Source organism: Bos indicus x Bos taurus, chromosome 10 (genome assembly GCF_003369695.1).
Source record: "Bos indicus x Bos taurus breed Angus x Brahman F1 hybrid chromosome 10, Bos_hybrid_MaternalHap_v2.0, whole genome shotgun sequence".
In the NCBI taxonomy this organism is placed as follows: domain Eukaryota; kingdom Metazoa; phylum Chordata; class Mammalia; order Artiodactyla; family Bovidae; genus Bos; species Bos indicus x Bos taurus.
Window position 1 is genome coordinate 51,696,319 of NC_040085.1, and position 21,192 is coordinate 51,717,510.

At 42.0% G+C, this 21,192-nt stretch overlaps 1 protein-coding gene across 8 annotated transcripts in view; it reads left to right on the top strand.

Moving 5' to 3' along the window:
• Positions 1-10,208: 10,208 nt before the first annotated feature.
• Positions 10,209-21,192, top strand: part of MYO5A (myosin VA) — a 205,180-nt gene continuing 194,196 nt past the window's right edge. For 4 of the 8 annotated variants that reach the window (XM_027553986.1, XM_027553987.1, XM_027553988.1 and 1 more), the window contains exon 1: positions 10,266-10,369. In XM_027553986.1, coding sequence (XP_027409787.1) covers positions 10,343-10,369 — 27 coding nt within the window. In that variant the 5' untranslated portion in view covers positions 10,266-10,342. Of the gene's footprint in view, positions 10,370-11,874; positions 11,899-21,192 lie in introns of those variants that run through there. The other 4 variants (XM_027553991.1, XM_027553989.1, XM_027553984.1 and 1 more) reach the window with 4 other exon arrangements.

The window sequence follows — 21,192 nt, forward strand, 5'->3', positions numbered from 1 at the left end:
TGTCAATTGCTGCCGTCAGAATGACAGAACCAAAACCTGGTTCTAAATTAATAATTAGATTTCTTTTCCTGCTCCTCCTAGCTTTTTTAAAAGGTAAAACTATGCTCGTAGTGATTCTGCAGTCAAGTAGTTTAGAGGTACATGATGCAAAGCTGCTGCTAAGTCACTTCAGTCGTGTCCGACTCTGTGCGACCCCGTAGACGGTGGCCCACCAGGCTCCCCTGTCCCTGGGATTCTCCAGGCAAGAACACTGGAGTGGGTTGCCATTTCCTTCTCCAATGCATGAAAGTGAAAAGTCAAAGTGAAGTCACTCAGTCGTGTCCGACTCTTCGCGACTCCATGGACTGTAGCCTACCAGGCTCCTCTGTCCATAGGATTTTCCAGGCAAGAGTACTGGAGTGGGGTGCCATTGCCTTCTCCAGTGCAAAGCTAGGGATCACAAAAAATGCCTCCACCACCAAGCTGAGCTCCCTAGAGGGAGAGCTACTAGGGACATTCAAGCTGTTTCATGTTTCTTCTGGTCGTTGCCTCCATGGCTCCCAATAGTAGTTTAGACCACTGTTTCTTGATTTCTTAATTTTATACATAAACTAATAGTTTTCCAGACTGATAAAGGAGGATTAAGTTTACATTCCCTCCTCCTCCCTCCTAAGATCATATCACTACTTCTGATTCCTTTATAGGCTTCTTTACAATGTCTAATCATATATTTTCACCATTATTTCTTTACCTGTTGGCTGTCAACCATTTCTTGTCTCTAGTGTGTAAGAGGACAATTTTAACATCACTATCCTTCCTTTGACTCTCTTTGCTTCTTGGCTTTTGTCATATGTTCTTACAATTACCTTATTAAGGTTGGTAACTTGCCTTCTATTTTACAATCATTATTAATAGTCCTCTTAGGTTTATAGGTTGATAACAGTTCACTGCAGATCACAGGGTATACTCTGATTTTTAATTTCTTACATAGCTTTTTGTTTTTCTTGGTGTTTCTAATTATTTTTGCCCTCATCCTTTTGGCCTATATCATAGCCACAATTATTTTAATACCTTCCATCACATCAAGTATTCTGTGGAATCCTTTTGGCTCCAACTCCCCTGCAGGCATGTCTCCTTGCTTCAGTCTGAACCTGTTGATTTCTTATCCTAACACACAGTTGTCACCTTGGGACTTAGCTGCTCTCCCAAACTGAATCCATTATTTTCTAGATTGTATGTATGGCAACATTGCCTTTTACTGGTATCTTAGGTCAGATTCCCCAGAAGTGGGAACTTCCCTAGAAGTTGAAGTTCTTTATTTTTTAAAAATGTCATGGGTCTTTTGTTATATATCATGAACATCTTTCTCCAGTCTGTGGCTTGCCTTGTTTTAGTTGGTGATATTTACTGATACATTCCTAGTTATATTTTAGAACTTAATTCAGACATACCTTTGAAATTAATTCAAACATCCCCTCTTGTACATCATGTTAATTGTTTCATTTTCAGAGATACAATAACCATTTCCACAGAACACTATTTTAGCCCTTAGGCACGATACATTTTAATTGCCTTCGTTCAGTTATCCTCTTTTCCAGGCAAAATATTTTATTTTGCTCTAGCACTTAGCCCAGTGTCTGGCTGTTTTAAGTACCCAATAAATATTTTCTGAAAGAAAATTATACCCTTGGGATTGTAACCATTCCCACTCACCCCATTCATCCCATATACCGCACTACAGTGGTCAGTATTCTTAATCACAAATTCTTATTTCTGGCTTGTTTAAGGGAAAGGGGATTCATTGAAAGATACCAGGTCACTTACAAAATTGTTAGAAAGGCTGCAGAAACAGTCTTGATGTAAATCTAGGAACAACCCCAGAAACATGATACAACAATGGCCTGTTACGGAAGCTGCTGCCACCTCCACCGCAAGCCAGGAACTCAACACTGATGTTACCACTGTTGTCTCCCAAACTTAGTTCTCTCTGCTACTACCTTCACTGACAAATGGAAGTTCTGGGCAGAGCCTGTTTCTCCATATTTCTCACGTCTGTAACCTAAGTCTTGTCAAGTGAAACTGATCTTTGTGGATAGGTCATATGACTGCATGCAAGATGCAAAAGAGGAGAGGATTTGCAAGTATAGGGAGGCAGGACTAGTGCTGAAAATTTCCCCAAATACAAAAATAAGATAGATGAACACAAGTATGACATGCCATTATACCTTCTGGTGTGTTCCTTCAGTACAACATTTCAGTGTTTTCTACTTGAAGGTGTGAAAACCTCAGAGTTTACTTAATCTCCTTATTCATTTTGATCTGACATGCTTAGAAGCAGTAAAAGAAGATCTTAAATATACAGCCAGGTAGTATACCCAAGAAGTCAATAAATTTATATAGTCCTAAGCTTTGAGTTACGTATCCCTTCTGACTTGACTCCTAAGTTCGTTTCGTTCCCATCAAAAATACCGTTTAAGAAGTCACTCAATTCTTGATATAACTTCTATTCGATCTTGCTACATGGCAGAACCAGGCAGTCAAAGGCAGGGAGAGAATATGTGAGGACAAACAGGACTGAGAATTTGATCAATAATATCTTAAAATTCTATGGCACTACCCAGTTTCCAGTCCATATCCTCATTTATCTCACTGAACCCCTCAACGACAATACACACAGAAGTTGCTCTTCAAAAAAAAAAGGCTCAGGTTTTTCACTTTAGTAGAGTTTATAAGTATGGAGAAGGCAATGGTACCCCACTCCAGCACTCTTGCCTGGAAAATCCCATGGACGGAGGAGCCTGCTAGGCTGCAGTCCATGGGGTCGAGAAGAGTCAGACACGACTGAGCGACTTCACTTTGACTTTTCACTTTCATGCATTGGAGTAGGAAATGGCAACCCACTCCAATGTTCTTGCCTGGAGAATCCCAGGGACGGGGGAGCCTGGTGGGCTGCCATCTATGGGTTCGCACAGAGTCGGACACGACTGAAGCGACTTAGCAGCAGCAGAGTTTATAAGCTAGGGGATGAGGCAAGAGGGATCTAGGTGGTAACAGATATAGAGTTGGAGATGTCAGTATGAACTCTGGTTTAATATAGGGGGGTACATTACACACACAGGTTAGCATACACATAATTCCTTGCTCTGTTGTTGAGAAGGTCTAGAAGCAATAATACCCCTGTAGCAACAAGGCTGAGGTCATAGCTTCTAATATTCTCCAATGAAATGTATCATGACTTTTTGGAGAAGTGGCTGATTCTAGAACTGTGGCAGGGAGTTTACAAGATGAGTTTGTAGAATCTTGTATTACTAGAAAGAAAGTGCTAAAAATATTATAAATAAAAACCCCAAACCTACACAGAATGATAGAGGGGGTGGGCTAGTATGTGAAAGGGATACAGGTACCAACTGAAATTTCCCAATAGCCAAAACTTGAGCAATTTGAGCAGCAAAATAAAGTAGTATAACATTATAATTCAAAATGTAAAATAAATATCCATGAGTCTGTATGTATAAGCAAATAAATGGGGTGATGAGACAAATCATCCATGTAGAAGAATTCCAGGTTTGTGGAGATATTCTCTCCTCAAGGAGGTGGAGCATGACTTTCCCCTCCTTAAGTGTGGGCTGCATATGGTGACTTTATTCAAGTGTGTGGAAAGGGGGCCTGAATTACTTTGCTGGGGCTGCCATAGGAAAGTGCCATGGACTGTGGCTTAAACAAAAGAAGTTTATTTTCTCACAATCCTAGAGGCCTGGAACAAAAAAGGACACTAGGTAAAAACTAAGGAAACCTGAATAAAATACAGGTGTTTGTGGTTTCCAGGTGTCGTAACCTATTTAAGCTGCTATAACAAAATAGCATAAATTACTGGGTAGCTTTTAAACAATAGAAATTTATTTCTCACAGTTACAGAGGCTAGAAAGTCCGAGATTAAAGTGCCAGCACATTCAGTATATGGTGAGAGCTGACTTCCTCATACGTGGCTGTCTTTTCATTATATCCTTACATGGCAGAAGGGGTGTGGGATCTGTCATTTTCACTACTGAGGGACTTTCACCATTACCACATGGAAGGGAGACGTGTGTCAGTGGTTACTGGAGGCACAGAATGAGAGTGGCTAATAAGTATTTGAAGTCAAGTAATTCAGGAAGATAAAGGCAATATAAAGCAGGCGAGTGCTATGGATTTGAGCAGACAGTATTTCAAGATCTAGAACAAACAACTGCTGAAAGAAGCTAGGCTTAGAGATGCAGAGGCTGCTCCAATAGCAGGTGGTCAGCACGCAGGCTAGAAGACTGGGAACAAAAGGCCAGAGCTCAGAGATATTTTAGGAAACACAAGATTAGAATCTAGAATTAGAGTAATAGGTACTGGGAATAAAAATAATTGTACCTTTTGAGTTAAGTACGATCCTTTTTATCTTCCTTGCCTGGGGAGCCTTAAAGTGGGGCTAGGCCTAAGCTCCCAAGTGAGAGGAAGCTAGGATAACTGGCTGGAACTAGGGAAGTGCAGGGGTGGGCATCCAGGCGCACCTGATGTCTGCCTTCCAAATTTCAAGGCTTTTAGGTCAGTTTTTGTCTATTCTTCACTCTGCTTTTTCTGCTTCATAGTCTCGTTCCCCCTGGCTGTTCCTTTACATATCTTTTCAACAATAAATGACTCCCTCCCCAACCAGGGTTGCAAAGACTTAGTGACTGAATACATACACACACCCATACATGCACTCCAGTCTATATCATCTTTTGGATCTTTTAATTAACTTTTTGAGGTTCCCACCCAAAGGTCACCTATGCCTCTGCATAGTCCTCTGAGATATTAAATATTAGGGTATGTAACTGCCAGCAAAAGTGCTGTGACCACTAACACTGTACTCTGCCTCTAGAGCTGGACCAGTGTTACAGAATTACTACTTTATGTGACCATGCAGCATAGGCTGCCCCTTCCCCTACCCCTTCAGCCACTTCTTCCAGTGAGCTCCCAGGCCAGGGACTATATTTCATTTATCTCTGTCTTTATGGTCTTCAGGGCTATTGCATGACAGGCCCTTAATAGATTTTTTTTTCACTTTGAGTAAAGCAATGACCACCAGACTAAAAAATGCTGTTTAGTTTTTCTCTCTCTTCTCTATTTAGTTTTTCTCCATTGCACATGGTTATCTGTTGAATTGTGCCCCCTAAAAGATGTTGAAGTCCTCACCCCTACAACCTTTGAATGAGATTTTATTGGGAAATAGGGTCTGTGCAGATGATCAAGATGAAGGCACTAGTGTGGACCCTAATCCAGTATGACCATGTCCTTAGAAAAAGGGGAAATTTAGACAGAAGCACGTATGCACACAAAATACCACATGAAGATGAAGACAGAGACTGATGCAGCAGAAGCCAAGGAATGCCAAAGACTGCTAGGATGCCAAACCTTTAGGATGTAGGAGACAGGCATGGAACAGTCTCCCTTCCAGATCTCAACAGGAACTAACACTGCCAGTACCTTGTTCTGAGACTTCTAGCCTCCAGCCCACACAGTACATTTCTGTCTAAAACATCCAGGTCGTGGTTCTTTAATATGGCGCTAGCAAACTAATACACTTATCACCTTCACTTTCTAACTTTATAATTGTCTGTCTTCCTGACTAAAATGTCACCTCCATGGGGTCAGGGATTTTGTTTGTTTTGTTTACTTTTTTTGCCCCCTAGGCATGTGGGATCTTAGTTTCCCAACCAGGGATCAAATCGGCACCCCCTGCATTGGAAGCAAGGAGTCTTAACCACTGGACTGCCAGGGAAGCCTCTGTTTTGTTTACCCTTGAAACCTTAGCCTGTAGAATATTTTCTGGTACAATGTAGCTCTCAGTGTCTGTTGAAACAAATACTTTGGAGGAAAGATTTTTCACAATAATTTGGACACTTCATTTGGAAAACAATCTACATGAAAAATTTCCCCCTTATAAAGCAATAATTGAAAACTTTATCAATTTAAAATAGCATATAAAATGTACTCTGGTTACTTCTTTGGGAGGGGGAAATCTTAAACCCTCAGAAGTTGTTCCTACTTCTGGTTTCCCTTGCTCCCTGATGGCAGAGTGCTTGGGACTATGAATATACATGGTTAAGGTAGGGAGGTCAGCCATCAGGGCTTCCTGATTGCTTCTTCCAGCTTTTAAGTCTATTCTCCTGAATGAATTAATGTAAGGTCCAGGGCAGAAAACCCTTCTCCTCTTCCTCATCCTCATTACCTTCCTCCTACAATGGGCTCAAATATTTGAGTGGTTCAACACCTGTGTTCAGGAATTAGAAGAACATAATTCTAGTTTCTTCAGGGGAAAAACAAAACAAAACAACTAAAAAACTTCACTAACGCCTATATCACTTAATTTTTTAGTTTTTTTTTTTTTTTCAGTTTAGGGGAAGAAAAAATTTTCCTCCACCCTCTGAGGATCCCTGGCTGGGTCTGAAAATTAAACTGACAAAAAATAGATTAATGCAAGAAGATCATTCTGATTCATATTGCTTTACATGATACAAGAGCCTTCATAAGGAAATGAAGGCCCACATCAGTGACAAAACTTACTAGCTTTTATATTGGGTTGAACAAAGAGAAGCAGTTGTGGGAAAGTGACTTAATGTGGGGAGGCTAAAGGAAGATAAGAATTATAACAAGGTCTGTTTGTATAGAATTCTCTTGCTCTCGATTTCTTGTCCTTGAAGATAAGAATGTTACTTTCCTTCTGGTACTAGGGAGGGTATCTTTCATATAGAAATTTTATTTTCTGCTTTTGAGAAAAAGAAGGAAGGTCAGTATTTTTCTTGTATTTGATGTGTTTCAAGGTCCCCCAACTCAAAATAGCCATTATACCAAAGCAGCACATACCCTGAGGTGGTATACCCTGAACCCCTTCATCAGCGCACTCCCTGGGAGGTAGGTTACTAGCTGCAGGGTGAGAAAACAGAGTGGTTACCCTCCTTATACAAGGCATGGAGAACCTGCGAGGGGTAGAATTCAAATCTCTTCAATCTCAATCCAGTGCTCTTCCTGGTGTACTGCTCATAGCTGTAGATTTTCTCTTTTTTAAACAAAGGGTGGGATCCAAAGATTTGGTTTCAGAACTGGAAGGTACAGAGAATTCTGCAGGTCTCTGTAGTTAATCACCTCTGGCAGCTCTGAGCAGACTGTGGACAGACAGTGAGTAAGGGGAGGACTGGCTCCAAGTGTCCCATCAGTGATCTTCCTTCAAATACACATGCAGGATACACACCACTACCAAGGGCACCAGCCTTGAGAGATGCTCTTGATAGAAATCCCAGAGCCCCAGGACTGACATTAGGCACCACTTAAATTCAAGAAAGTAGGGAAAACCATTAGACCATTCAGGTATGACCTAAATCAAATCCCTTATGATTATACAGTGGAAGTGAGAAATAGATTTAAGGGCCTAGATCTGATAGATAGAGTGCCTGATGAACTATGGAATGAGGTTCGTGACATTGTACAGGAGACAGGGATCAAGACCATCCCCATGGAAAAGAAATGCAAAAAAGTAAAATGGCTGTCTGGGGAGGCCTTACAAATAGCTGTGAAGAGAAGTGAAAAGCAAAGGAGAAAAGGAAAGATATAAGCATCTGAATGCAGAGTTCCAAAGAACAGCAAGGAGAGATAAGAAAGCCTTCTTCAGCGATCAATGCAAAGAAATAGAGGAAAACAACAGAATGGGAAAGACTAGAGATCTCTTCAAGAAAATTAGAGATACCAAGGGAATATTTCATGCAAAGATGGGCTCGATAAAGGACAGAAATGATATGGACCTAACAGAAGCAGAAGAATTGTACAAAAAAGATCTTCATGACCCAGATAATCACGATGGTGTGATCACTGACCTAGAGCCAGACATCCTGGAATGTGAAGTCAAGTGGGCCTTAGAAAGCATCACTACGAACAAAGCTAGTGGAGGTGATAGAATTCCAGTTGAGCTATTCCAAATCCTGAAAGATGATGCTGTGAAAGTGCTGCACTCAATAAGTCAGCAAATTTGGAAAACTCAGCAGTGGCCACAGGACTGGAAAAGGTCAGTTTTCATTCCAATCCCAAAGAAAGGCAATGCCAAAGAATGCTCAAACTACCACACAATTGCATTCATCTCACACACTAGTAAAGTAATGCTCAAAATTCTCCAAGCCAGGCTTCAGCAATATGTGAACCGTGAACTTCCTGATGTTCAAGCTGGTTTTAGAAAAGGGAGAGGAACCAGAGATCAAATTGCCAACATCCGCTGGATCATCGTAAAATCAAGAGAGTTCCAGAAAAACATCTATTTCTGCTTTATTGACTATGCCAAAGCCTTGGACTGTGTGGATCACAATAAACTGTGGAAAATTCTGAAAGAGATGGGAATACCAGACCACCTGATCTGCCTCTTGAGTAATTTGTATGCAGGTCAGGAAGCAACAGTTAGAACTGGACATGAACAACAGACTGGTTCCAAATAGGAAAAGGAGTACGTCAAGGCTGTATACTGTCACCCTGTTTATTTAACTTATATGCAGAGTACATCATGAGAAATGCTGGACTGGAAGAAATACAAGCTGGAATGGGGAAACAGTGGAAACAGTGGCTGACTTTATTTTTCTGGGCTCCAAAATCACTGCAGATGGTGACTGCAGCCATGAAATTAAAAGATGCTTACTCCTTGGAAGGAAAGTTATGGCCAACCTAGATAGCATATTCAAAAGCAGAGACACTTTGCCAACAAAGGTCCATCTAGTCAAGGCTATGGTTTTTCCAGTGGTCATGTATGGATGTGAGAGTTGGACTGTGAAGAAGGCTGAGTGCCGAAGAATTTATGCTTTTGAACTGTGGTGTTGGAGAAGACTCTTGAGAGTCCCTTGGACTGCAAGGAGATCCAATCAGTCCATTCTGAAGGAGATCAGCCCTGGGATTTCTTTGGAGGGAATGATGCTGAAGCTGAAACTCCAGTACTTTGGCCACCTCATGTGAAGAGTTGACTCATTGGAAAAGACTCTGATGCTGGGAGGGATTGGGGGCAGGAGGAGAAGGGGACGACAGAGGATGAGATGGCTGGATGGCATCACCGACTCGATGGACGTGAGTCTGAGTGAACTCTGGGAGTTTGTGATGGACAGGGAGACCTGGCGTGCTGTGATTCACGGGGTCGCAAAGAGTCGGACATGACTGAGCGACTGATCTGATCTGATCTGAAGAGTTCAAAGAACTGAGGGAAGCCGGCCACACTAAAAAGAGGTTGGGTGAAAAATACAGAGATTAGCCAAGCTGGAATGAAAGTGTGGCTGTGTAGGAGGTAGGGGGAGAAGACGGCATGGTGGGTGGAGTGGAAGGGTCACATTCTTGTGCTTGAAGTGCAAGGATAACAGCGACTAGATAGAGAAAGAGGCTGGGACCAAAGGGTATTGGACCGCTATGCAGGCGCAGGCCTAGGAGCGGAGGCTCCAGGGCTGCCCCATGGCGGCATCTTGGTACCAGGCGCACTTATAGTTTAAAAACCCCCTATGCTTTGGTTTCACGAAACGACCCTGTGGCAGATGCTGAAGTAGTCGGGGTGACCATGGTGATTATTTCTCTCAGATTCCCAGTTCTTGCTCACTCCCAGACCTCTAAGGCTAACAAAGCTCTTCTGGAATTCTAGGTTATTCTGTGACCTTCCAAGAAGCCTCTCCCCAAATTCCTTTCTCTACAAATTCTGGGAAGCACAGGAGAAGCAGCCTGCAGAGTCGCAATCATTTACCTGGCCACCCTCAGTGACACAGCTATCGCTTCCCCTCTCGGGGGCTGGGCTATTCTGCACCGTCCTGTACTTGCTTGGGGTCGGGGGCATCCAGGAGGCGACGCGCCCCTGGGAAGGTTGTGCGAGTAGCAGGTGTCCTGGGGCGGGCTTCTGGGCTCTGCAGCGCGGGAGGAGGCGGCGGCGACGCTGGCTGGCAGGCAGATGATGCTCGGGGCCCGCAGCCGTTGGGAGGCAGCGTGAGCCCGAGAGAACCCGAAGCCGCCGCGGTGGCAGCAGCGCCGGAGCGCAGCCTCCTCCCGTTCCCATAATGCACAGGGAGGCGGCGGCGGCAGCATCACTGGCCGCCTGGGTGGCTGTGGCGGCGACCCGGAGGACCCCGGGCACACCGCGCGCGCGCCACTGCTCGCGGCGAGCCCGGGAGTGATGGCGAGCCCCCCGCAGGCCGGCAGCGCTTGAGGCGCCCCGCCCCGCCCCGCCCCGCCCGGCCGGGCCCTGCCCTCCTCCCAGCCAGCGGCTGCCGGGGCGCTTCCTAGTTGGCGCGGGCGGCCGCCCAGGCGAGGTGCGGCCTCCGCACAGGCGGGGGGCGTCGGCGCCGCGGGGCCCGCCATGGCCGCGTCCGAGCTCTACACAAAGGTAAGGCGCCCCGCGAGCCGCGCCGTGGGGAGGGGGCCGCGCGACCCGCCGCCGTCGGCTGTCAGGCCAGGGAGGGGCCGGGGCGCGGGGGCCCGGTGAGGCCCCGCCTGCACCACCCCCTTTCCGAGCCTTTCAAAATCCCGGTCCCTGCCCGCCCGTGGGTCAACCGCAGGGGCGCCTTCCTCGTTCGGGCGTTGATGGTTAAGGCGGCGGGGGCAGCCCTGCCTCGGGGTGCCTCTCTGGTCCCTGCCACGCTTCTGGGCCGGGAGCAGTGCGGGTCTCTAAGTGGAAAGAGGCCCCCTGTGGATTTAGTAGGGCGGGCCTGGGTCAGGATTGCTCAGCTCTCAGTCTTGCTTTAGGAAAAATCCTGGCTGGTGGGAGATGCTAGATCTGGTAGATCTGATCGGTCTCTCCCTGAGGGACACGCGCTTAAAATAACGTCTTGTGTTGGTATGCGGTGCCACTTGAACCGCCAGCCAACCTTTCTGTGAGATTTGGAATCCTGCAAACGGTCGCCAGTCGATTTTCACGTTTAGTTGCCGGGTTTCAGATTGCTTACCCTGGGGTGGAGAGCCTCTGGGGAAGATACGAATAAATGCAAGCTGATTTCACTGGGATGGTGGATACTCATTTGTCGCTGGGAATTTGCAATCTGCGTGTAATCCCTCAGAGCCTTGTTAGGCTCCCTGTCTTCACCAGCCGCTGGGGCGAGCCTTCTCCTTCTGGGTTTAGTTCAAGGGAACTGGCAGCCTTTCCTTTCTTATACTGATGCCAATATTCTCTGGTGCTGCTGATCTCTGAATGGCATATTTTGGAGAACTTACCTGTCAAGACAGTGTGTGGTGCCCTTTGTGACTCTGTGTAGTCATGGCATTTTATACTACCACTCCTGTGTAGGTCAGTGTTTTGTCAGCTATTAATTACCTCCAATGCCAGTTAACAGAATTGCCTTAACTACTCAAGTTTGCATTTGTGTCTTGCATTTCAAGTCTACATTTATGGTCCCAGAATCATTGCTTCCAAATACGACCCAAGTAAGCCCAAGTTGCAGCATGTTATAGAAGGAAGAGGTCTGGACCACACCCCCCCGCCCCCCACTCCCCGCATCCAGAGACCTTGATTCTTCTAGTCTGGGCCTTTTCACTTACTGTGTGACCTTGGGCAAATCACTTAATCTCTCTGTACTTCAGTGTACTCATCTGTAAATGGAGTTAATTTTACCTGCCCTGCCTCTCACAAGGCTGTTGTGAGTATCAAACTTAATAATAGATGGGATTGCTTTTGTAACCTGTGAATTTCTTTACAAGTATAAGGTATATTTCTTCAAGCATGAAATGAGTTTGCATGAAACATATCCTGGGATCTCTTTGTTTCCAGCTGCAGATTTGAAAACTACACAATTGAAACTTCTCCCTAAACCTGGTCATTCTTAAGGCATTGTGGATTCTAACATATGATTGAATGCAATTGGAAATTGATCTGAATTTACTTCATTAAGAAACACTTATATAAAGCTAACTATGTGTCAGGTACTGTTTTAAGTGCTTTATACATATTAACTCATTTCTTAGAGGTAAGTGCTAAGAAATATCAGTCATTTTCACAAGAAGAGATAGGGTCTATAAATATTCCTCAATTACTTTGTATAGACTCCATTCTTCACTGCCTGAGGAGTCCATCCTTCAGCTGCCTGCCTATTTGTAGCCTGCTTAACAAGACTGGTTGGATAATATGTTTCTCTTGGATTTTGGATCTGTATTCCCAACCACCGCCCCCCCATACCCCCAAATAATTGGCAAGAAAAAAATTTAAAAGATCCTGGGATTTTTAAAATTTTAAGTTTGGGGGCTTTGGTAGTGGCATCATCACAATCTGTTTTAAAATTCACCCTCTAGTCATTGTAAAGACAAACTGGTTTAGGCATCAATAAGGAAGTTGAGCTTAATTGCCTTCTCCTAAATACATTTGTATCTAAGAATAATCTGGTCACTTGGCTTGTTGGCTTATTCTTTTTGTGAGTGGACCTTAGCTTAATGGCAGGCAGAACTATTAATTGAGCTCCTCCTGAATGCCAGGTACCCTGCGGAATGTTGAGGGGTTCTCACATGAACAAGACACATCCTTTTCCTCAAAGGGCTCACAGCCTGCTTCTTTTATTTTTGGCCCAATTTGAATCTCCAGGGGCATAAATAACCTGCTGTTGCCTCAGCAGCAGGCAGACAGCTGGTATGATATTTATTTGTAGAAGTTAGGGAACAGGTTGGGACATGAGAAGGTTGGAATGAGTCTAGAGATAGAGGCTTGCGTAGTGATTATTAGAGGAAGAGGGAAATCATTAGAAGTAATATCAGTGGATAAACACAAGGATTTTTCCCTTGCAGAGGATTATAGGGAAGGAAGTTCTGGGGTAGTCTACAAAGAAAGACATAATAGTGACATGCCATAATTATGATATTCAACATAAAGCAGTTAAATTTGTAAAGTGCCCTTTTAAATAATGTCATTCAGAGCTTAAAGGCAGATTTAGATGTGTGATACAAATCAGCTCCTATTACAGTGAAAGACAAAAGATCGTTCAGTTTATTCTTTTTAGCTACATTGATAATAGTTTTGTCACAGCAATTTAGCAGGGCTTCCTTTTTGTAAATTTTTCCAGCAGTATAAACATTTTCAGGGCAATAGCCTGGTTCCTAGGATACAGCATTTCTGGAAACTAACATTTTGATTAAAGCATGTTTGTTGTTGGTAAAAATAACAGCTTTATTGAGACAGAATTCACACACCATACAATTCACCAATTTAAAATGTACAGCTCAAGGATTTAGTATAACCACACAGTTGTGTGTTGATTTGCTTTTAGATCCACCTGACTTGTTCCTGAAAGAATCACAGGGGGCTGGGACATCTTATTATATCTGGCTTTAAAAATGTTTGCTAGTCATGACTTGCCAGTGGATATCTGAATCATGACATCACCTGTAACTACTTTCAGCAACTTCAAAGGATTCAGCATTTGTGGAACAGGGTTTATTAATTAGACCTGAATGGGTCACCAACAGCAATAAAATGGCATCCCAGTCTTCCTCTCATCAGGTTCCCAGACTCCACAGGCAGCACATAAATGCTGTAGAATAGCCAGCATTACCTCAAGTTTAATTAGGAGTCCCATAGTTTGTCAGGATGCTGAGTTTTCTAACAGTGCAAAAGCTATCTAAACCCCCAACTTGAGAAGCCAAGTAAACTTCCTTAGGTGAAACACCTGTTAGGCCAATAGATTGTATATCTGTAATCTTCCTTTTCCATTGTATTTCTTCATACCTACCAAAGCCACATGGACTAGATATTTTCTGGGATAGTTCCAATTTTATGTTCTATGCCATTGTCCCTTTAAGGCATCAATCCTGGAAATTCTAATATTTTGGTGTTGAAATTGCATTTTTCAGACTGCTTCCAATATCTTAAAGCAGAACAGAAATCTCTGATATTGTGCCCTGATTTGGGGCTTTGGCAAGTACATTCACTTTTCTAAAGTCTCCTGTCAGGCTCCTTCTGTCTATATTTCTTCCTAATGTTCTTTGGCCTGTTAATGGTTGGAAACCTCTGTAGCCTTTTGTTTGTCCAATTCTTCTCCTTTACTAATTCTAATTTCACTTGACATCCAGCTGACAGTTCTGTCTCAATGGCCTGACTTGTACACATTTTATCTTATTATAGTTATTTGTGTATATGTAAGCCACTCCCGCAATACTGTTAACCCCCTGAGATGCTGATCAGGTTTGTTTACCTCCTATAGAGCCTAGCACAATGTCTTCCACATAGTAGGTGCTCATTAAGTATTTGTTAGATGCATGAAAGAATATTTTAACAGGAGAGAAACAGAAAATAATGGTTTGGGATGATTAGTCCACTTGTAGGACAGAAGCAGAGTACAAAGAAATGGTTAAACAAGTCAGCACATTTTCAGGCATGTTGAACAGGGTGAGTAATAGAGAGGAGAGCTGGGCATCACGGAAACCAAGGAAACTGTTGGAGGAAACAAAATGGAAAGTGATGGACATCTGCTAGACTGAGGTACAGGCAGAAGGTGTGAGAGTTCTCTGTGATGAAGCAGATTCAAGGTAGGAAGGAGAGGGAATAGTGTAAGTTAACACCAGTGGCTCTAGCTTAGAAATTGGAAGTTAATTCTCATGTATGTCGAAGTTTTGCTGACTCTGTGAAACTTGTAAGCTACTCAGAAATACTTCTTTAGACTGCTTGTGCAAAGCAGAATAGTCTTGATTTCCTCTTGAAATTTGTTACTGTTTCTTGAAGTGTGACAGTTTGATGTATTGCCCAGTGGCTAAAAGGTTACCAAAAAGTTACCATTTTAATGAGGGTTGTTACTGCCAGATAAATAGTTTATATATTCCTGGTGCTTTTTGAAGTAGGGGGGCATTAGGATGATCTGAATGGGCTTCCAGGGATTTAACTTCAGCTTCCAAAAGGTTGAGATGGGGTGGAGGGGGATAACGTTCCTATTGAGAGTGTGGAAGAGGCAGCAAAATTCATCAGGAGAATCTAGAGGCACATGGCCCACTGGAGGATGGATTGGCTTTGTTTGTCCCCAGTTTAGGTAGTTCTTAACAAAGTATGAGGTATTATCAGAGTATAAACTCCTGGCTGATTTGCAGAATAAGACCTGACCCTAGGTCAAATACCAAGTGGACAGCCCCACTCCACTCTGACGGGCCTGTCCTGTCCCACAGTGGTTTTCCCAGACTTTCTCCATTTGTCAGCCTGGGAGACTGTCTTCTTCCTTCCCTCTGGCTCCTACCTCTGTGTCTCTGTCTTTCTCTAATCAACTTTATTTATGTATAATTTGCATGTAATAAAATTCATTTTAAGTGCACAGTTTGAGTTTTGATATTCTGTCATGTATCCACCATCACAAACAAGATACAGAACATTTCTGTCACTCTCAGAAGTTCTTAGGTTCTTGGGTTCTTCTCTTCCCCTGCTTATTCAAAGCATTTACTGGAGTTGGCTCACCTGCAGGGGCAGGGGAAAGAGTTGTGTGTTGTTGTTTTTTTTTTCCCCCAAAAATGTATGTTATAGTTCCACTTTGGAGCCCAACTGATACTGATAACGATATAGAGACCCGCACTTCATCGACAGTGGGAGAAGGGAGTAGATGGAAAGGAATTTATATGGTTTATTTAATCTTTCTTTCATTCCTCACCTTTACTGATGGTGTTTGCCTTTGATGCCTTGTTTCCTTAGGTCATTAGTGTGCTAAAATGCCCTTTAGTCAATTCAGCCCTTTAACAGTTCTCTTGCCCCATCGACCTTAGTTGTAATACCTGTCTGGGTTTGTACTGATAGAGATTTGTAACCTTTACAGAAACTTATCCCTGGCTTCTTCACACCATAGACAGCCTCCACGTCTCTTTAAAGCCCTTTTCAGTTGAAAGTCTCTTTAACCAGCTTCCATTTGCATTAAATGTCTCCACAGAGGCCTTTTGCCAATCGTAGAACTTAGGGATGATGTGATTATGCTTTAATTTCAAAATAATAGCTGCAAACTTGATTGAAATCAAGGGAGAAGTGCGTCATCCACTCCTAAGTGTTCATGAGGAACATTTATCTACCTCATTTGGTCTGAAGTGCCACTGTGTTCATAAATGTGAGCACAGGGCTGGACTGGAGGGAGAGGGGACATAAAAAAAGAAAAGTTTTGTCTCTCTATTCACTCATACAAAAACATGCATTGTGTTGGCCAGGAATCCTGTGTCTATGGTTGGGGTATATTTTTATTTTATTTTATAATTATTTAATAAATATATTCTGAAGGAACTTCAGAATGGGAGAAATAAAATGATCAGGGAAGTGAAGAGGCTTGACAGAATAAAAAGACAGACTCTTCAAAAAGATGAAGGTAAACTGGGAAAATAGTGAATTATTTAACATCAAGATTAGAAGTTTATAACATCAAATCCCAGTTTAGTAAGGATACTTGTTAGAGCTTGAAATAAACAGTCATTTAAAATGAATTTCTAATCTAACCATTGTTTTAGACATATGAGACACATTGTCTCAGGTTATGATATCAGCTAAGATGTAGATAATAGAAAGGGTCTGGCTAATTCATGGATCATAGTTCTGACACATAGACTTTCCAGATCTCTCTTTGATAGTTTATTAGCCAGAACTGTTTTAGTTGGAAGTGATGGAAACCCAACTCAAAGCCAAAAGGGATTTTATTTGCTTAGATGTCCTAAAAGCCTAGGCATGGCTAGATTCAAGACTCAGACATGGTCTCTGGTATTCTCTGTCACTGGCTTTCATGTCAGACTGCTATTTGACATTGGTTTCATCCTCAGGACAGTTCTTTTCTGGATGAAAAAAGTGGTAAGTGGCACCCGCCAACCACATGGTCTAGCTCTGGGCCTGGAAGAAGAGAGCCTGGTGGAGCATTTCTGACTGACCTTGCTTGTGGTCATGTGCCCTCTCCTGACACTGTGCTGAGGAGGTGATGGGGGAGGAAGGCAGTGAGCAGTCCAGTCTTGCTCATCTCAGAGGCCAGAGGGAGGATAGGACGTTGTGATTGATAGTCCCACTCAGACCTTGTGGGGTAGCTGAAAGCTGTTCCCCATCAGAAGGAATGGTGCTAGAGAGACAAAACAATATCCACTATGAATCAGTCACCAAAAGTGCCAAAGTGCCTGAGTTCTGCCTCCTGTTCTGATTTTTGAGCAGATGAATGGGAGGGTTTTTGACTGGGAGGATATTGGCTATCTTTCCCCTAGAGAGTAACTTCTAATTAAAAGAAAAGCCTTGGAGAATCCATAACAGCAAATGTTGATAAAGCATATGAAGGGGGATAATTAGGAGTATGAGAGTAATAGATATATACTACTATATATAAAATAGATAAGTAGCAAGAATTTATTGCATAGCATGGAAACTATATTCAGTATCTTATAACAACCTATAATGAAAAATAATCTGGAAAAAAATATAAAATGGAATCACTTTGCTGTACTCTTGAAACTAACATAATATTGTAAATCAACTATACTTCAATTTTTTTGAAGGTAGATGATTTAAAAATTATCTTTTATTCAGTCCTAATTAGAAAGTAATTTTGTGTGAGTTTATGTGTTTTAAACAAACACTATTGTGTTAGACTAATTTTAAATTAGGCTAGACTAGTTAGAACCTAATTTTTCATCTTACCATACTGGAGTGATTACAATAAGATAATCAGCTATTTCTTTAAGGATACACTGTCTCTTTAAAATTTTTTTATAGCAGTACTTAAAACAACTTTTAAACAAGTTTGATCTCTCTATGCTCAAGCTGAAAAATATCTTCTAGTTTGCTAAGCATCATGCTCAGGTTGGAAGCAGAACTACTAGAGATATTTTCCATAAAATTAGGAAAAGTACTTCTTAATAGTAATAAATTTGGGTCAAAATCTGGATTAAACTTTCATCGATTTAGAATGTGTATTCGTTAAAATCTTATTTTGGAGATGGGAAGTTAAACCCACTAGAGCTAATATTGTATCTTAACCCAGCCTTCCTGTTGATACTCATTGTTTTCATTCTAACAAAGATTTCTCAGCTTCTGCACTATTCTGTTTTCTGGGGACATGTCCTGTGTGTTGTAGGATACTTAGTGGCATCTCTAACCTTTATCTGCCAGATCCAGTAGCAACCCCCAGCCACCGTTGTGACAACCGATCCATGTTGTCTACAGACATTGCCTAATGTTCCCTAGGGAGCAATCCCTGGTCTCCTGCCCCTGCTTGAGAACCACTGCCCTAGATCTTGAGACCTAGATTAGGGTAGGAAAAGTGGGAAAGAGTTAAAAATAAAAATGGAGATTAATTGGAAAAACTTTTAAAAATTGACTTTTTAGTAATACCTCTTCTGCTTATAGGAATGTTGTATTATAGATAATTCAGAAAATAAAAAAAGCATAAAGGAAAATTTTGTAAAAACAAATTATACCATCCAGAGATTATCATTTTCAACCATTAATTTACTTCTTTAAGTCTTTTACCTATTTATATTAGTATTTTTATGATTTTTAAGCTTAATATATATTGAGATAATTTTTATATTATAAATATTCCTTTATTAAAAAAATTTAAAGCAAAAATTTTTAGACTGTGCTGTGCAGCCTGTAGAATCTTAGTTCCCTAACTAGGGATTGAACCCATGTCCCCTACATTGGGAGCTTGGACTTTTAACCACTGGGAGTCCTATAAAATATTCACTAAAAATGTTTTTCATGGCTGCATAATATTCCATCACCCAGGTGTACCATAAATTATTTACCATAATTTATTTTCACTGTGGGCTTCCCTGGTGGTTTTGTTGGTAAAGAACCCACCTGCCAGTATAGGAGACGTGAGTTCAAACCCTGGGTTGGAAAGATTCCCCAGAGGAGAAAATGCCACCCACTCCCATATTCTTGTCTGAGAAATCCCATGGATCAATGAACCTGGCAGGCTACAATCCATGGGTTGAAAAGAGCCTGACATGACTTAGTGACTGAACACTACCACCACTACCACCAATTTTCACTGTAAAAAGAAATGTACTATGATGAACATTTGTTGTACATAAATCTTTGCTTGGATTAGTAAGCTTTAGTCAATTTCAGACTCTACATCTCTTTGGCAAGGGTTGGCATTTACGATTTTTCAGGGTAGGGTATTGATATTTATTTCATTTTAAAAATAGCACTTTTTATATATGTTGCTTCAGGGCTAGGATGGCCAGATGTCCCATTTCTGTGAGATGCCTTCTGCCATCCAGTACCTTTATTCTGTTTGGAAAAATCCTCTTAGAGTAGGATATATAAGTTTACTGAAAAAAACTAATCCTTTTGGAAATCTGAACTATTTACTTTTTCCGACAATTTTCCTTATTGTTGTTCTTATTCACTGTTTCTGCTTGATCTTGGGTGAATCTGGGTCAGAAAGCATAATAGAATTAGAAATATTTTTAAAAAGAGAAAAAAACAAACAAACCCATGAAGCTGCTGTCTTAAAGTATAAACAATTACATTGTAACTTGAAAACTACCTGAATATATGTTATTTCCAACAAAATGAATATATGTTACAAGGATATGCTTGTAAACAGCATATCCTTCTAATTAGAGCAAACTACTATTTGTCTGGAGTGGTCAGAGGATGAGTTTTTCTTCAGCGAGCCGTTAAGAACCTGAGAGACCTTCCGCACAACCACCTGGGCTTCCCAGGTGACTCAGTGGTAAAGAGTCTGCCTGCCAGTGCAGGAGACGCAAGAGATGCAGGTTTGACCTCTCGGTTGGGAAGATTCCCTGGAGTAGGAAATGGCAACCCACTCTAGTATTCTTGCCTGGAAAATTCCATGAACAGAGGAGCCTGGAGGGCTACAGTCCATGGGGTTGCAAGAGGTCGGACACCACTGAGTGACTGAGCACACACCTATTTTAAAGCAATTAGGATGGAACAAAACACACCAGTGATAAAGACGTCACTGTAAAATGGACTCCATACATAGAAGGTGTTTCGGGGTTTGTGAGGCCTGCCGGCATTGCTTGGTATAACAGCCCACTTTAAGGACTGGTAGCCACAAATATGGTTGGAGATTGATTGTGTGAAAATTTAGGTATTGAAGACATAGGAAACTTGAGTTGAAGCCTTAGCATCCTTGAAAGTTCTTTGCTCTTCTTCCTCCACTAAAACATAGAAATTTACCTTATTTAGTTTTCATTTGCTTTCTTCTAAAAACTGTGACTTGCATAAATGCATGATTCCAAGGCAGTACAATTAACAAATAATAATGGTGAATATTTACTGAGGCCTTACTATGGACCAGACTGTTCAGAGGACTTTGTTACAACTGTTCCTTCCTTGGCTTCCACCTCTCCCAGTACCTGAAACTCAGGGAGTGTATCATAGCTGTCAAGGCATGAACTCTGCACTTGAATTCTGGTTTGAATCTTGGATTCACTATTCACTATCTCTGTGACCTTAACATTTCTGTGCCTCAATTTCATCATTTTTATAATGGGGATAACAATATTTACTTCATGAGATGGAGTAGCTCTATACAGTCAGCAAAAACAAGACTGGGAGCTGACTGTGGCTCAGATCATGAACTCCTTATTGCCAAATTCAGACTTGAATTGAAGAAAGTAGGGAAATCCACTAGGCCATTCTGGTATGACCTAAACCAAATCCCTTACGATTATACAGTGGAAGTGAGAAATAGATTCAAGGGACTAGATCTGATAGACAGAGTACCTGATGAACTATGGACAGAGGTTCGTGACATTGTACAGGAGACAGGGATCAAGACCATCCCCATGGAAAAGAAATGCAAAAAAGCAAAATGGCTGTCTGAGGAGGCCTTATAAATAGCTGTGAAAAGAAGAGAAGCAAAAAGCAAAGGAGAAAAGGAAAGATAGAAGCATCTGAATGCAGAGTTCCAAAGAATAGCAAGGAGAGATAAGAAAGCCTTCCTCAGCTATTAATGCAAAAAAATAGAGGAAAACAATACAATGGGAAAGACTAGAGATCTCTTCGAGAAAATTAGAGATACCAAGGGAACATTTCATGCAAAGATGGGCTCGATAAAGGACAGAAATGGTATGGACCTAACAGAAGCAGAAGATATTAAGAAGAGGTGGCAAGAATACAGAGAAGAACTATACAAAAAAGATCTTCATGACCCAGATAACCACGATGTTGTGATCACTGACCTCGAGCCAGACATCCTGGAATGTGAAGTCAAGTGGGCCTTTAGAAGCATCACTACGAACAAAGCTAGTGCGGTGATGGAA